General features: G+C 29.6%; 1 protein-coding gene across 1 annotated transcript; it reads left to right on the forward strand.

Annotated features, from left to right (window-relative positions):
- The first annotated feature begins 9187 nt into the window (after window positions 1-9187).
- On the forward strand, window positions 9188-10402 carry LOC127120868 (aspartic proteinase CDR1-like). The gene has a single exon (XM_051051448.1). The coding sequence runs from the start codon at window positions 9191-9193 to the stop codon at window positions 10400-10402; it is 1212 nt and encodes a 403-aa protein (XP_050907405.1). The 5' UTR covers window positions 9188-9190.
- Window positions 10403-12875: the final 2473 nt, after the last annotated feature.

The following is a 12875-nucleotide window of genomic DNA, read 5'->3' on the forward strand; positions in this document are numbered from 1 at the left end:
ATCCTCTCACCAAAACCTCAAACTTCATTTTCAACTCAGAAGTTATCATGGCACCATCAAGAAGGGATAGAGGCAAGGGAAAAACCATTGATGACTCCGCTGGTCCTGAACCTGACAGGCCTGACAACTTGAACTTAGGAAGGTTGGTTCCTACTCCAAAAGAGAAGATTGATTTTCATGCTTGTATTCAGAAAATGTTCATTGACAACTCCTAAGTATGGTAATTTATCAACTTTTCCTGCTTCTAGTTTTGATTTTCCTGAGTTACTGTATTATCAAGGGTTAGGGATATTTATTTCTAATTTTGGTCCTTATTTTTCAACCTGGTATGAACCTTTTATTGTAACATGTCTATTGGGAATGGTTGTTTTGTGAAATCCTATGTCAAAGGGATAAACATTGTACTATCTATGGAAGAATTTGGATGATGTTCCGATGTCCCTTTGATGGTGAGAGAATCTGTCAAGGTTTTACATGTGATTGGAATGACTATGAGAAAAACAGGTATTATTATAGCATAAGTAGGCTAACTGAGTATGATATGTACACCAAGAGAGAAAGGAATTTTGGCTCTGCTCCAAACCGCCCAATTTTATACTCAGCAAATATGTTGGTAATTGACTGAATGCTCCACTACTTTATTTGTTACATACTCATGCCGAAACACTCCAACCATTATCAAATTAATGATGCTAAAATGAAAATAACCTATGATGTTAAGAACAAATTGCAAATAAATTGGGATTATCTTATCATGCATTATATGATTCACCAAAAGAAGTTCTCCAATGATCTTTCTTATGCAAGGTTGTTTACTAAGATTTTGGAATTTTATCAAATTGATTTGTGTGGATAATAAAGATTCAAGATAACTGCTAAGGAACATGAGATCAACATAGGGACAACAAAAAAAACTTGAGAATTTTCAAGGACAAGGATGACATCTTCAAACATAGAGAGGTTACATTGTCTACTTTTTCATCTGCTTCAATCCCGGAAGGACTCTCAACGAACCAAATGCTTTATGACAAGCTTTGTCACATAGAAAACTTTGTAACACAAGGATTCTGAGACATTCACCTTAAAATTTCCAACCTTAAACAAAAATAAAACCAAAAGGATAGTGAGGAGGAGTCAGAAGAAGAAAGTGACTAGAGTGGCTTATATGTCTTGTCTTGTGTCTTTCTATGTTATTTTCTTATGTTCTTTGCTAGTTCTATGTTTATGTTTCCTTGATAGTTTCATGGTTACGTTTTAGTTCGAATTTTAATTAGTTCACTTATGTCTTGATTATGATTTGTAATGATAAGACAAGTTCACTTCTGTTTCTAAAATTATGTTTGACATATGGTTAAGTATGATTTTTTTATCATTCTATGTTATTTACTATGCACGTTTCTTTATTTGGTACTTTTCCCTTATTTTTTAGAATGACAAAGGGGGGATGCATGTTGTAGTCTATTAACCTTTGCGGGAATAAAAGTATCAACATTGAAATACAAATTTGATCTATCAAGGGGGAGATATCATAGTAAGGGGAGTATGTTGCTCAAGCACCAACTTTAAGCATTTCAATAAGTCATGGTTGTCATCATTAAAAAGGGGGAGATTATGAAGACAAGCTTCTAACGTTATATTATGTTTTGATGAAGACAGAGTATAAAAATCAAATAAATTACCAAAGAAGGAAAAAGTTCTAAGTTCAAAGGAATCCATGGTAACAAGACATGGAAATCAAGCAACCATCAAAATGATATTGAACTTTGATGGATTGATCTTAAGAATAAGGTATAATTTACAATTGAGCTTTTATATTACCATAGTACTCAGAACAAACCTGCATCTTTCATCTCTAAGCATAAAAACATGTTTTAAAAATATTTTTTTTGAAAGCATGTGTTTACAAGCTGATTTTTGGATTTTCAAACAACTGTAACCTGTTACATGAACGTAAAATTCAATATTTTTGGAAATCATGGCAGTTGTAACCGGTTACAACCACAATATTTTTAAAAATTTCTTTTTCAACTTCAACTGTAATCGGTTACGATAATGTGTTAATCGATTATCACTGAAGTAGTGACACTTTTTCATTTTCAATCTAATTCCAACGATTTCCAAACTTCATATATCAATCATGGAAATGATTCATGATTTTCAAATTTAACCACTTTTGACAATTCAAATACATATCTTTCTCAATTTTCATCTAAGTGCCTTAAGCCTAAAACACAGTAAAACTTTATGCATAAACTTTTACAGCATCATTAAAGTTTCATTCTCAAGTTTTGAGCACTTAAGTAATATACATTGTGAATTGTTTACTTGAAAAGGAAGATCAATTATCATAATTGATATAAGTACAAAATCTTCATCATTATTTATTCGAATACTATTTTGTTCACTAAGTGTTAGTGATCATTGTATTCAAGTGAAAGTGGTTTATTTTCTCTTGTATGTTATAAAATCAAAATGTGGTGTGCCTTTGTGATTGTGTTAGATAGTTAAGAAATCCAAGTTGATCAATTGTGACGTATCTGACATAGTGAAGAGAGTCAAGTTGATCGATTGTAAGGGACTGAAGTACCATTGTTTGGAACGGGGAACCAGGATATATCTTGGTGTTCTTTACTTTCTGCATTTATTTTTAAGACACTTTACTTTAACATCAGTTATGAAAAATTAAGAACATCATTGCTTACGATAATAATCAAGAAAAATTCAATAATACCGGATAAATTAATTCACCCCTCCCTCTCTTAAATTACATTTCATACTTACATTTGGTTGTTGTTATTCTTGAATGTTTATGTTGTTCATGGCTTACATGTCCATAAAAAAAATATGTCCATATGTGTTTGTTGTATTCATGGTTATATGCTGACCGATTGTATGAAAAGAGTTCCACACCTTAGCATCTATATGTAAACAAATTTGATGGTTTGATGTTCCAAGATTTATATAGACTTGTTTACTTTCTTAGGATCCCCAATGTTGTTGTTGTTGTTGTTATTTATTGAATGTGTATTAGACATATTTGTATTCATGGTTATATGTGGATCAAATTGTTTTCTTCTTTTTGGTTTACATGTCCATTAAAACAAATATGTTCATACGTTGTTGTTATATTCATGGTTATATGTTGACCGATTGTATGACAAAAGTTCCACACCTTAACGTATATATGTAAACAAATTTGATTGTTTGATTTCCAATTCTATATAGATTTGTTTACTTTCTTAGTATCCCTAACGTCGTTGTTGTTGTTGTTGTTGTTGTTGTTGTTCTTATTTGTTGAATGTGTATTAGACATATTTGTATTCATGGTTATATGTGGATCAAATTGTTTTCTTCAGTTTGGTTTACATGTTCATTAAAATAAATATGTCCATATGTATGAAAAGAGTTTGTTGTTTATGTTTTTGGTTGTTGATGTTCTTGAATGTTATGTTGTTGTTATTTATTTATTTATGTTGTTGTTGAATGTGTAAGATCACATTTGTTTGGTTAAGTGATTGGATTAATCTTTTATTATTGGTTTTGAAGATAGATGATCTCTTCTTTGTCTAGTAGAGAAAAAACTTATACATATGAAACTCGTACAAATTATTCTCAAACCACGGACACAATGAAAAAGAAAACAAAGAGGTGTCACAATGATGACTAAATTAACAAAAGTCTGCAACTCGGGTAACAAATTTTTGGCCGAGTTTAATGCCATATATTTGATAGTTAATGGTCCTTATTCTTCACATTTTAAGAGTTATGTTGTGCTCCTTGGACATAGCAAAGTCAATATATTGATAGATGGTTGGAAAGAAGCACCAGAGGATATGAAAGAGAGCATATGGACAAACATATTGGTATTATTTTTTAATTTTCATCAATTCGATATTACTTTCTATAATTACTAATACATACTTATTGATGTAATTGTAGTTGAAGTTTGAGTTTTTCGATGATGATAAGTTGGAAAAAAAAGTGGATAACTTATGCTGGTACATGTTGGATGGGTTTTAAGTCACGACTCACGCGTGAATACATTAAGGATGCTAAGCATGATCTTGATCATCCATGGGTGATATAGAATTATATTGACAAGAAGGTTTTGAAAAAGTTTGTGAAGTCTCCTAGTTTTGAGGATTTCCTGGTTAGTACTAGTTTTATTTTCTGATAATTTTATACTTATGCTTTATAGATACAACCATGCAAGTTAATAATTTTCCTATGTTTATTACAGGTTAAAAGTGAAGCAGGAAAGTTGAATAAGGCAAAAAGAAAATACCCCCATAGATTGACTCGTGGGGGTTATAGGAAACTTGTGAAAACAATGATTAATGAAAAAAGACAAAAAATGGGAGATGAGGTCTCCATGAGTCGTGATCGCAAAACATCTCCACCATCACGACACGAGAAGTGTAAGAGGGCTCGACAAATACCAAATGGAGAGTGCATTTCAGATGCTTCAAAAGCAGTCGTTGAGAAGATTATAAGTAGGATTTGTTGTGCATATGTTATGTGTTATTTAAATTGCTTTCGTAATTAATTAATTAATTATATATATATATATATATATATATATATATATATATATATATATATATATATATATATATATATATATATCATGTTGTGTAGGATTTGTTGGTTGTATTGGTTTGTGAAAGTTCTTTTGTTCTAGAACCACATCATGATATATTAATAGAAGAAATCATAACAAATGAGCATGGTTGGCATGTCTGTGGTGTTGGAGATGACATCGGTCTGAGATTATTCTATGGTACATCCAGAACAAGTATCGGAAAGACGCAAAAATAAACGATTGAAGATTTTGAGAAGAAGTTGGAAAAAGAAAAGAAAGAATTTGAAGATGCGTTAGCAAAGGAGCGGGAAAATCGTAGAAAAGACGTGAAAGAAATGAAATAGTTATATGCAGTATGTAAGAATATTGTGATATATGAAATGTACGATATATATTGTGTTGATTCTATTTTGTGTTCCTGTTATTTTTATGATGTAGAGAATCAGTGGAACCGCTCAACAGTTTACACATGAAGATGGTGATGGTCAATTGCCTAAAAGAACTGTTGTACATGGTGCAAGCACAAAAGAAGTTTTTCAACCGCCCCTACCGATAATGAGATCCATATTGAGTTATTACCTCTTTCTGAAGAATCAATAACCAAATTGTTATGTCACATTATAGATAAGAAGATCTAATTCCTCGTGAGCTTGCACATGATCAAGAGTTAGAGTGTTTCTATGTCGATCCTAATGATATAAAGGATTTGTTTATTGGAAAATAGTGGTTGGACATAGGGATACTACAGGTTTGATGCATGTAAGTATAGATTTGAATATATCATTATGGTACATTTATTGTTTTGTATGAAACTAATTCCTCACTTATTTTTTGAATTTTCTTTAACCATTTAGGTACATTCACCGTGTTTGTATATTATTAAATAAATCATATATTTATGGATTCTCCATGCGTGTGTAATTTTGAAATTGTGGTTTCTATATTATAATTAGTTTTCATGGTTTACCAAATACTAATTATATATGCTTGTGTTCATTCAGTGAACATTTTCAATTAATCATCATATCTCTTCGGAAGAATATGATAACTACATTGTGTTCCTTACAAAATCCACTTGAACCTAAGATGAAATAAATTATTACTAGGTAAGTTTATATTTATGAGACTTTTAGTAATATTTTCTTTGACTTTGTAATTAGTTTAGCGTGCAATATTTTTAAATCATTTTCAATATATAAACTTGTGGAGCGACACTATATTATGAGCAAATTCTAAATTAAAAACTCACATTTTTTAAATATTGTCTATATCGACATTGTTGGTTTTTAGAATTAGGTATATATTGTGTCATAAATGTTTACAATAACATATTAATATTTAAGTTTGTTATTATATTTCAAATAATGTGATATTTAATTTTCTTCACTTTTATTATGTAGACGTTTAATGATTGGACACCTTTCTCCCTCGATGGCTTAAAAGACATCCGTAGCGTATATTTTCAATTCGCTACTTGAAAATGGTGCTAATATATGACTTTGGCTTTGATATTTGTAAATATATGATTTTGACTTTGATGTTTGTAAGATATGACAAGTAAATATATGTTTGTAAATAATATTTTTGGCTTTGATGTAAAAAAATATTTAGGTTTGTAATATATGTATAAAATACAGATAAAAAAATACAGGTTTGTAATATATGGAAAAATAAAATAAAATTTAAAAAAAATAAAGTACTTCACCATGGTTGATTAAGAAGACTGTGGGGATAGGTAGCGCGTCAAACATTATATAACATACAATCTCTGGAAGAACTCATGACCTTTATATATTGCACAACGGTTGTTTATTATAACTGTTGTGATAAGTAGCGTGTTTCCTAGTTTATCAGAAGGGTCACATGCCCGTGGTTGAAAATAACATACTTACACCCACGTCCTACCTCACAATAGTTGATCAACCGTGATGGTATCCCTTTTTTCAACCATTGTGAAATGGATTTTTCGTAGTAGTGATAAAATGACTTTCATGTTCGACAACAAAAAATTGACAAACTCGATGGGACATTATGATGAGAACCACTAGAAAAATAAAGTTCCCTAATTTATTAATATGTTCAGTGTATGCATAGGCATTTAATAAAGGTCTCAAGAATATGAATCAACAACCTTCATTAGAATCAAATAAACCATACCAATACTGGCTTAAGGACTCTCCGTCAATGTTTGAAATGTTGACATATGCATATTCTCCAAATGCTTTTGAAAACATATAGGTTGATTCACTTGAAGACCTAATGGTTATGACTATGTCTTTTAATAATCAACAAATCAATATGAGGATATATGACATCATGTATCGAGTCTCATAAAAACTAGATGACAATTTCAAATTTATGGTTTACAATTAGGTTCATTAAGCAAGAATGTTAAAGGTTAAACGAGCTAATTTTGGTGATAACGAATAAGTCATCACGATGAGCATCCACATTGGGTCAAGAGCAACATACAATCGAGAGAGATACCATATATTCATCCAAAATCTTAAGGTGATAGGTGTATAGGTCCTCTCACTTATAAAATGTTCAACCTCCACTTTTATAAGCAATGTGAGACTTCCAACTCACACTTGTACACAACAATCTTCCCCTCAAGTGTGATTTCATCCACTATACTCCTCCTCAAGCGGAAGCTCTTTCATCCACATACACTTGTACCGTCGTTGCGGACACTACAATGGAACACGTAGTATGACCATCACATTGTCAGGAAGACTTTTAATACAAGGAGTTGGTCCCTTAATTAAACCATCGACTCTAATACCACTGATAGGTCATCATGAGAAACATCCACATTGGGTCAAGAGTAACACACAAGTGAGAGAGACACCACATATTCACCCAAAACCTTAAGGTGATAGGTGTATGAGTCCTCTCGCTTATAAAATGTTTCACCTCCATTTTTCTAAATAATGTAGGACCTCCGACTCACATTTGTACACAATAGTAACTCAAGCATCCCATAATACAAGTATTTAAAGGAACCAATATCGGACAGATGTTCTAACTCATAGACAGTTGATCGTTTCAAGTAAGTCATACCTTTTATTTCATTAGATACTTTTGTCACTATTAAAGTTGGAGGTACCCAATAGGAAATAATATCTTCACCAATATAATCTTCAATTTATATATATATATATATATATATATATATATATATATATATATATATATATATATATATATATATATATATATATATATATGAAAATGGACATCTAAAGTAGCAATACAAATTGGTATTCGGTAAGTTTGATCTTTATTCAATGTTTTGCAAGCGAACAATGTGATATACTATACAAGACGAACCTTTAGACCAATACATGAAACATAAAGGCCATAAAGGCCAACCATGAAGCTACTTCTAAGGGTGACAATTTTATCCACTATAGAAAAGCTTTATACATTGACTAAAATTAGACATAATTTTTTTTAGAGAGATCATTATTTGAAATTAAATTTTAAGGAAATTAAAATTGAATTTTAAAATATTTAGAAGGACCACAATCACGTGTATTCTTATAATAACTATCAAATCACCATCCACTAGTAGGGATCCAATTAAAGTTAGAGAAAAACTCTATATAAACTTTAAAAGGAGACATACTCTTAGATCTTAAACCTTCTTCAACATATCAACTACTAAGGGTTCATTGATTTTGAAATAACACAATTGTTATAAAAACAACGAATATTAACATGTTATTATGAAATATAACAAATTATTATATAATTGAAAACAATTATTATTCAAAAATTGCATTTAAAATGTATAATTTAGTCTAAAAAGTAATATTAATTTAAAATAAATTTAGTTGGGTGAAGAACGTTTTTCTTCTAAGTCACTTAATAATATATGACTATGAAATCTAATCAAATATTAATTTTATATGTGTATATATCTACTTAAAAGCATATCAAACTCACTTGCTAATTTCAACAAAAAATAAAATATCTTTTATTATCAATTTTAATGTAAAATGCATTTGTTATTTGATTTTAGTCTTTCACTATAAATTGTGTATAAATTGTAGAAGGTAAAGAATAACTAAATTATAGAAATAACACATGTTTACTATGTATGGTATTTATATTTTGACATTGAAATATCACAATTGTTATAAAAGAAAAGAATATTAACATGGTAGTATGTTACTATAACATGCAACCAAATATTGTATAATTATAAACAGTTATAATTCAAAAAACTTATCTTTAGAAATATATGGTAAAACATAATTCAATCAGAAACAAAAAAATTAAAATAATGGTACAACTTGAAAGTATATGTTACTATAACGTTGATTTTTTTGTTAAAATAATATATGTTGATTTTTTTGTTAAAATAATATATGTTACTATAACGTTGATTTTTTCTTGACGTTGATTTTTTCTTAACGTTGATTTTTTTGTTAAAATAATATATGTTATTATAAGGTTGATTTTTTCTTAAGTTTAAAGTCATTTAATAATATAGAATTATAAAATCTACACATCAATGCTCACTTGAAAGTACAACTTTATTCACCATATATAAAAATCACATTACTTTGTCCAAATATCTTCATACCTAGCCAAGAAAACATGGTTTCTTCCCCATCATTTTATTCATACCTAGCTATCATTTTTCTATGTGTTCATCTTTTTCATGTTTCATTCATTGTAGCCCAAAATGATGGATTCACTGTCAAATTATTTCGAAAAACCTCTTCCAAATATATCTCAAATATTGTACAAGCACCTATACATGCTCATATTGGCCAGCATCTCATGGAGGTGTATATTGGAACTCCACCAATAAAAATATCTAGTATTACAGATACAGGAAGTGACCTTATATGGACTAACTGTGTACCTTGTGATGGATGCTATAAACAAATCAACCCTTTGTTTGATCCTCGAAAATCTTCCTCTTATAGTAATGTCTCATGTGATTCTTCAGAGTGTAACAACCTTTACTCACATGAGTGTTCTCTTGAGAACCAATGTAGTTACAACTATGGATATGCAGATAATTCTGTTACTCAAGGAGTTCTTGCACAAGAAGCAGTTACCTTAACATCGAACACAAATGAACCAGTTGAACTTCAAAACATTCTTATTGGTTGTGGACATAACGACACAGGAACTTTCAATGACCATGAAATGGGTACAATTGGTCTTGGAAGAGGACCAATGTCACTCCTTTCTCAAATAGGTCCTTTATTCGGAGGCAAAAAGTTTTCTCAGTGTTTGGTTCCATTTCACACTGATATTAAAATTGCAAGCAAAATGAGTTTTGGAAAAGGTAGTGAAGTATTAGGGGAAGGTGTGGTTACAACACCTATGGTTACAACACAAGACCCGACATCATATTTAGTTACATTAAAAGGTATTAGTGTGGAAGATACATATTTTCCTTATAATATTAAAAAAGGTAATATCATGTTTGATTCAGGGACACCTCCCATTTATTTACCTAACGATTTCTTTGATAAAGTGGCTAATGAAGTTAGAAAGAGGATTTCAATGGAACCTATTACTGATGATCCAAGTTTGGGTACTCAACTTTGTTATCAAACAAACACTAATCTTGATGGGCCAAATCTAACATTTCATTTTGAAGATGCAGATATTGTTTTAACACCCATCCAAACATTTGTTCCACCAAAAGATGGTGTTTTCTGCTTGGCGATATATAACCAAACCGAAGAGGTGGGAATTTATGGTAATTTTGCACAATCAAATTACTTGATTGGATTTGATATAGAGAAAGAGTTGATCTCTTTCAAGCCAACGGATTGCACCCAACAATAGATATCAATCAAATTCAAGTCATGTATATAGAATTTATAATATTGTTTTAATAATAATTTATGGTTGAATGGGATGAGAATAATATTTGTATTTTGTTTTGTTTTGTTTTATATTTTTTATATTTATTGTGAATCTAGTGCATCTATGTTATTCTTATATTTGTCCCCCTTATAACATGTTATTTTTTTATTATCTAATATATATATATATATATATATATATATATATATATATATATATATATATATATATATATATATATATATATATATATATATATATATATATATATATATATATGAAGTCAATTATTTCATTTGGATAGAAGCTTTCAAGGAATAATGGTAGTATTAGTTAATGCTCGTATGGAGGGAGTCACTTTCAAACTAAAAATCATCCTAACCTCTACTAGAAGCATACTATAAAGCCATAATAATACATATAAGTTCAACTTAAAAAGAGTTTGCAATACTTTGGTTTGTTGATAATGCACCTAAGTAGGTGCCCAACGAATCACAAAAAACTCCTTCACAAGTTGCTAGTTCATGATTCTCTTGAGATGCATCATTTGTGTTACATTTAACCCAATGAAATTATAGATATTTCTAATTGATTTATTCAATGCAAGATGCAAGGGGGACGATATTTGATATCAAATTGTTTTAGGAAAATGAATTTATGCACCGATGAATACATATCCCCTTTGAGATAAATAGATGTGTTGTGATTCCAATTTTATATTTCTCTAAGTTTCATGCCAAAGCTTTAGGTGCGTCATTGAATCTAAGTTGATTTCTTGTGTGCCAAGTTTTCAAGATGATTAATGCAGTGATTCAATAATAAGACTATTGAGATAATGGTATAAAGACAATATTTTATTTTCACATAAGCTTTCAAGGGACAATGGTAGTATTAGTGAATGCTCGTATGAAAAGAAGAGAGTAATAGTCCCATCCTCTCATATAAGCATGTTATATAGCCATAATGATACTTATAAGTTTATCTTGAAAAAAAGTTTGCAACACATATGTTGGCTGAGAATGCACCTAAATAGATCTCAATGAATCACAAAAAACTCCTCCACATGTTTCTAGTCCAGGATTCTTCCGAGATGCCCCAATTGTGTTACATTTAACCCAATGAGGTTGTGGACATTTCCGATTTATTTTTTTAATGCAATATGAATTAGGGTCAACCTATTATTTCAAATTGTTTCAGGATAATGAATTAATGCATCGATGAGTACATATTCCCTTTGTTTAATATAAAAAATTGAAAATTAAACAAACAAACATAAATGAACAATAAAGAATCAAAATAAAAGAAAATAAAAATTTTAACATAAAAAAATACTATTTTTAAAGGTGAAATCATTGTTATCATTTTTTTAGACATTAGAATATTATTATTATTATTATTATTATTATTATTATTATTATTTAATTGTTTTATTAAAAGAAAAAAACCTAAGTGCTTAAATAAATAAATCTAACTAAAATAAAATATATTTTTTATCATTTTTTAATTAAAATTAATCTCTTTTTTTAATGAAATAAATACTATGTTACTACTAATCAAATGAAATAAAAAAAAAATATAATATATAAAAAGAAAAAAGAAAAAGAAACATGCGCTAGTGTGCTTCTGCCAGGATGGGGGTAATAAGGCCCCAATAATAAAGGAGAGGGAGGCCCAAATGGGCATGGGTCACTTGACCCAGACCAGGTCTACCAATCCAACAATGGAAAGAAAAATAAGGGTTTTCAGCGGTCAACCTTAGTCGGCGCCCATTCACTCTCTCGGACGCGTGTAAACAGCAAAAGAAAGACCTTTGAGTAATGGTCAAAATCGACATTAAAATGAAAATAAATTGATCATTCAAGTAGCTAAAATAATGATAAAACTAAAAGGGCATTAAGAAAGATATACATAGTCATAATGAGAGGAAAAAACGAATCAGACAGAAAGTTCAAAACTAGACTCTCTCTCTCTCTCTATTTGGAAAACAAAAAAAAAACAATGTTGCCATGGTTGAAGCTTCAAAGGTTTTATCCATTTTTTCCCTAGATTTCTCAAAATAAACACAAAAAAACAACTTCCAAATAAAAATCTTAACATCAAACGTCATTCAAGATTACCCCTTAAACCAAATCAGTAAACGGTCATCCAAGAAAACAGACCATAAGGTCGGATGGAAACCTCACTGAAACGGGAAACTAAAGTTCTACAATGCCTTCCAAACCCAAAATAGAAAGCGTAAACCCATTCCTAAACTCTTTCTGAGCACAATTCACACAAAGAAAACACGCAACATATATATATATCCTTATATATATATATATATATATATATATATATATATATATATATATATATATATATATATATATATATATATATATATATATATATATTCGACGTATTTACTAATTTAAAAAAGTAAAAAGTATTTTTTAAATTAAAATTTAGAGAT

This window comes from Lathyrus oleraceus, chromosome 2, assembly GCF_024323335.1.
Source record: "Lathyrus oleraceus cultivar Zhongwan6 chromosome 2, CAAS_Psat_ZW6_1.0, whole genome shotgun sequence".
NCBI lineage: Eukaryota > Viridiplantae > Streptophyta > Magnoliopsida > Fabales > Fabaceae > Lathyrus > Lathyrus oleraceus.